Genomic DNA, 5,374 nt, shown 5'->3' with positions numbered 1-5,374 from the left:
GAGACTCCATTGCTTCTTTTGCCATTTAGCTTAAATCTGTGCCCTCTCGTTCTCAATCCTTCCATGCTGACAACATCCAGCTCTACCTCATTATCACCCCTGTTGAGCCTTCCACTGCCTCCCCTTTGTCTTACTGTTTGTCCCACATTTAGTAATGAGTGAGCAGTAAATGCCTTGAATTAAATATTGGGAGACCAATGTCATTGTTTTTGTTCTGTGCTACAAGCTCCTTTCCCTAGTCACCAAGCACATCCCTCTCCCTGGCCACTGCCTCAGGCAGAACCAGACCCTTTACAAATTTGCAACCCTGTTTGATACTGAGATAAATTTGCAACTCCATATTCACTCCATTACCAAGACTATCTACTTCCACCTCCATCGTCTATATCTGGCCCTGCCTCAGTTTGTCTGCTGCTGAAACCTCATCCATGCTTTTGTGACATCTAACCTTGACCAATCCTATGCTTACCTGGCCAGCCTTCCATCTTCCACCCTCCCTAAACTTGAACTGATCCAAAACTCTGGTGCCCACATCCTGACTGGCACAAAGTCCCATTTATTCATTATCTCTCCTGTGCTCTCCAGCCTACATTGACTCTTCATCCAGCAATGCCTTGATTTCTAAATACTCATCTTGTTTGTAAATCCCTCCGTGGCCCATTCTCTGTAACCTCCTCCAGCTCCACAGTCCTCCTCCATCTCTGCACTGCTCCAGTTCTGCCCTGCTGTATGTGGTTGATTTCTATCATTCCACCATTGGTGGCTGTGCCTTCAGTTGTCTAGGACCTAAGCTCTGGAATTCCCTTCTCAAGTCTCTCTGCCTCTCTCTTTTACTTCAAGCCACTCTATAAAGCTTACTCTTTCTGTACGTCACCTGTCCTAAGCTCTCTTTATGTGGCAGATTTTGTCTAATAACACTTCTGGATGGCGCCTTGAGACATTTTACTCAAAGTTGCTGTTTGAAGCTTTTCGATCAATACGTTTTGAGCTTGTAAGATTTTAATTCCGCCAATTAACAGCCCGCCGGACGTATTTACTCGAAGTTCACGAGGTGAAATCAATATGAAATGTGTTTGAAAATGAGAGCTAAATAACAGCACACAGTAGAGTGGCTGGAAATCTGGACCAAGGAAATCAGTGGTGCTGAAAGACAGGCGTTGGCCACAGTTCACGACGGTTTGAATGCCAGTGACGGGCTGATTTGAAATAATTATTTTTAACGGTTTTTTTTGGTAGTTTCATCAGGAAGAATTACTTAAAATTGTTCCCTTTGCTGTCTGTGCTTTCTGATCAAAAATCACTTGAAGCGAATAACAATGAACCTGTACCTCATCGAGATTCTCAGTGCAAACATCGATGAGAAAAGAGGTTTCCTGTTTGGTATAAGGATCGCCCGTGTCTACTACACCCTTCAATAGAAGCCGACAGTCATTTAAACATGAGAGAGGGTGACTGTCGCGGTTTTTTTTTGGTGCAATTTATTGGAGCTGTCAGCATAGATGGGAGAATGCATCGCGTTTCTCTTGAACAGACCGAGGTAATGGTATTTACAAATATACGTGAGGGCGGTGAACCTTACACAATCCCCGCAATCTGCTGAAGAATAGCTTCACTTGTAATAAAGTATTAAGTTAGATTTTTTAAAAATCATAAACCGTGATTAGATATCTTCATCCTTCACAATCTGTACCTGCAGTAATCTGGACCCCAGGCAGATGGATTTAAAACATATTTCGCTGGCAAGAATGTATCACATCTTGTAGCGTTTTGTTTGTAAGAATGTATTGTTGCACACATCAGTTTACCCAGCACACGGCCAACTCATCTCGCTTTTTAACTCGGTTATAGCAATATGCTCTTAGTTTGTGGATTCCGTGGATCCCACACATTACCTCGTCGGCAGGTTGCTCGGAATATCTAGCTCACAAACATTGTATTGACACTTGGAGAAAGTGTTATAGTATTTTACGAGGAGTGACAGGGACAATCCAGAATCATTACTGAACGCCGATGCTTCAACTCACTTTAATGATTTCTGTCTTCTCGCAATTTATAAGCACTGTGAACATATGTTGCTAAATATTCAGTGATCCTTCACAATCAGGAACCATGTAACAGGAATTTATTAACAAATCTTTTCAGGATTAGTAGCCCATGAAGTATATTTTATTGCTGTTCGGTGGACATAGTGTTTTGTCTTTTAGCTGATTTTACTTAAAAGATAACATTCCAGAATGAGAATTCTGGTGTAGAGAAAAAGGTTCAGAAGAACGCGCGATATGGAAACTGCACACTTTGAAAATCGTGGCTGCGTGTTTTGTGCATCCGCGTGTTGTTATTGGCTGATGCCCAGGAAAGATTCAGTCCAGACAGGAAAGAAAACTGTTGCAATGTTTTACTGAGCTCACTAATTCTAGCTGTTTAGCGAAGGAGCAGAATCCTGCCCGAAAACGTCTGCATATTCTGTCACGTTCTCAAATCTCTTCCGTTTAAGAAGGATCAATGAATTAATGACGTTTTCGATTGAAATGCCAATGACATTGCCTTATGGGGCATTTGGCCATGAGTGAGGATCGACTGTCGACTCTGGTCTTGCTGAAGGTCTGGAATCACGCTGCCAGTGTTATCAGGGAAGATATCAACAGGAGGCTGATAGAAATAGTACGGTGCAAAGAAGCTTGCATAGTATCGGTAATAAGCGGAGCTAAATATGATTTTGTAAAGCACCGACAGTCACTTTATTTTGATGCATAATACATAGTTCTTGAAAGTAAATAAGCTGGGTACATGTCGTATTTTATACCTTTATTCAGTTATGAATTTGTTAAATCTAAGAAAAACATTGCTGCGCATTTGGCCATATCTGTTTTGATGGGTTCGCTAAGTCACATTTGCGAGGTTGATGAAGTTATCTTGGCCAGCTGGAATGAAAGAAACACCTAATCTTAGCACACTGCTTCTGGTTACTCAGTTATGTCACAGTAATCGATATTAACGTTGTTAATGTACAGAGGAACTCCACACGCGGGACATGATTTTGGCTGACAGGTTGAATTACATCTAACTTCTAAACATTAACCAATTTATTCTTTACAGATCAAGGGCTTCGCCCCAGACATTTTCACTATGGGCTCAACGCATTGATCATGAGAAAGAGAAAAATCTGGGATTGTTCACTTCAGCTCTCCTGGAGAATGGACGGTGAAACATTTCCTTCCACTCTGCTGCCAGCAGGAGGTGCGGTCCACGAGGGGATGACTCTGGAACAGAAAACCACTTTTGCATTTGTTATCTTCCTATTTATCTTCTTGGGAATCCTCATCGTAAGGTGTTTCAGGATTCTTTTGGATCCGTACAGGAGCATGCCCACGTCAACGTGGGCAGACGGGCTGGACGGACTGGAGAAAGGACAGTTCGACTATGTACTGGCCTGAAAGGGGACATCTTCAGAATTTAACACTTTGAACGTACAGAGATCCCCCGTGATATGCAACCTACGGACATGATTAAATATTTGACAGGATGGATAAATTGTCAACCCGCAATGTTTAAGTTCTATAAACAAGATTGCCATCACCTTCTCCTGCAATTAGAATATCTTTCAAACGCCGGTTGGTACAGCAGAACTGACAATAAAAGTGTCCATAACTAGCAAATGTAATACAATTGCAGGGATTAAATCCTATGGCCTCCTTACAAAAGACCTCTGCGCGTTATAGATAAGCATTTGTTTGGTGTGTATGCACAAAAACTTAATCAGCACCGTTTAATGTAATTCACCTTTAGAAAGAGCATTAGGCTTCTTTCGCATTCGTGGTGTTGGACTTGAATTTGACACGTTCTGTGATACAGCTTTCAATTTGATGTTGTAGTTATGCACCACTTAATGGAGAAGAAGAACGATGCTATTTCAGCGCGGCAGCCTTGTATCTTCCTATGAATCAATAGATATAAAATAAAACCCCAAATCGATTGCTCACAACATTTAGATTGTGTGCCCTGATTCTGACCTTCAAAGCTTGGATTTCAATCCTTAAAAGACCACTCTTTTGGTCATGTCGTAGCTGACAGTGGTAGAGACCCATTGAAAGGAATGGAGATCTCCAAATCATGTTGAGAATTACACACATCTCATTAGCTAAATACAGACAGTTTAGTTCAGGTCGGCAGAGCCATTGATTAGATACCATGCAGTTTATGAAGCGACATTGATAAGAGTTTAGCCAGTCAAAACCATGCAATCTATCAGCAAAATACTATGCTTCCTATAATGCTTACCAAGCCAAGGTCATCCTATCAATTATGACATTGGCTTTCAGGTTATCTATAGCCAAATGGGAAGAATCCTACTTCCAGTGGTAGGGGTTTACCTACACGTTTTGCCAATTTGCAGATTGGTTGGTTTATCATCAACAATGTCCCTGAGTCCTGTAGGTCCACTTGACTCAGGTGCTGGATTAATAAGTCTATCACATTGGGCTGATTTAGTTCTGAATTTTCATCTCAGCCAATGTTATCTGGGAGTCACTTTGAGCCTAAGGAGAGGCTGCTTCACCAACCCTCTTCACCCCCTCCCCCACCCTCCCCCGCACACCGAGAAGGATGGTTGCCAGTTAGATATTAGGTAAGTAACAAAGGCAGGTTTGGACAGCAGGTCCTGTGAAGTGGGGGCTTCTCATATGTGGCATAGTGAATAGCAATTCCATAAAATAATGGGGTATGGTGTGTCCCTGCTGTGATCAAGAAGATGCACTCACCCACACAAAGCAATTCCATCTGGTAGAGGGTTTTTGTTGTTGGGCCCAGGGTCTTTTCAGTTACAATTCATGAGAAAATGAATATTTTTATATAAAATATTAGCTAACACAAATGAGCAAATTGTAACTGGTTTCTGTAAACTGCTAGATGAAAAGAGTTTGCTGCTGTTATTTTTTCTGCTAATGGATGAATATATGCCACAACAGCTAAGTGATTAAACTGTCAAATTGTTTTACAGATTTGCTCTAGGTTGTGAGAAATTTCAAATTGCCCAACAGTCCTTCAAACTATAGTTATTCAAGTTATAAATAGTTGATGGAAAAAAATATGAGTTTCCTGTCTTTGGTTGCTTGGGGCCTAGCTAGGTGTATTGCATAATAAATGTTAGAAGATAGAAAATCTACCCAGGTGATATGAACAATTACTACAGATGATTTGCTTACACGTACAAGAATTGACTCCCCAAGCAGAACCGCTTAATGAGCAATGGTAATTGCATGGGACTCTGGTCAGGAAATGCAAGGCCCATGGTGCCTGATTTTCTGTATTTTCATTCAAACAAGGTAAACTGTCCACAATAGGATAAATGTTTGGAAAAACTCAGCAGATCTGTTGA

At 41.3% G+C, this 5,374-nt stretch overlaps 1 protein-coding gene across 1 annotated transcript; it reads left to right on the top strand.

Annotated features, from left to right (window-relative positions):
* Positions 1 to 3,146: 3,146 nt before the first annotated feature.
* Positions 3,147 to 3,434, top strand: LOC121277444 (cortexin-3). Its single transcript, XM_041186923.1, has one exon. The coding sequence runs from the start codon at positions 3,147 to 3,149 to the stop codon at positions 3,432 to 3,434; it is 288 nt and encodes a 95-aa protein (XP_041042857.1).
* The last annotated feature ends 1,940 nt before the right edge of the window (positions 3,435 to 5,374 follow it).

This window comes from Carcharodon carcharias, chromosome 4 (genome assembly GCF_017639515.1).
Source record: "Carcharodon carcharias isolate sCarCar2 chromosome 4, sCarCar2.pri, whole genome shotgun sequence".
Taxonomy (NCBI): Eukaryota; Metazoa; Chordata; class Chondrichthyes; order Lamniformes; family Lamnidae; genus Carcharodon; species Carcharodon carcharias.
This window is presented reverse-complemented; position numbering and strand designations above follow the sequence as displayed.

Excerpts from the sequence above, each read along its gene's own strand:
- LOC121277444 (XM_041186923.1), top strand. The coding sequence starts at position 3,147 with ATGAGAAAGAGAAAAATCTGGGATTGTTCACTTCAGCTCTCCTGGAGA.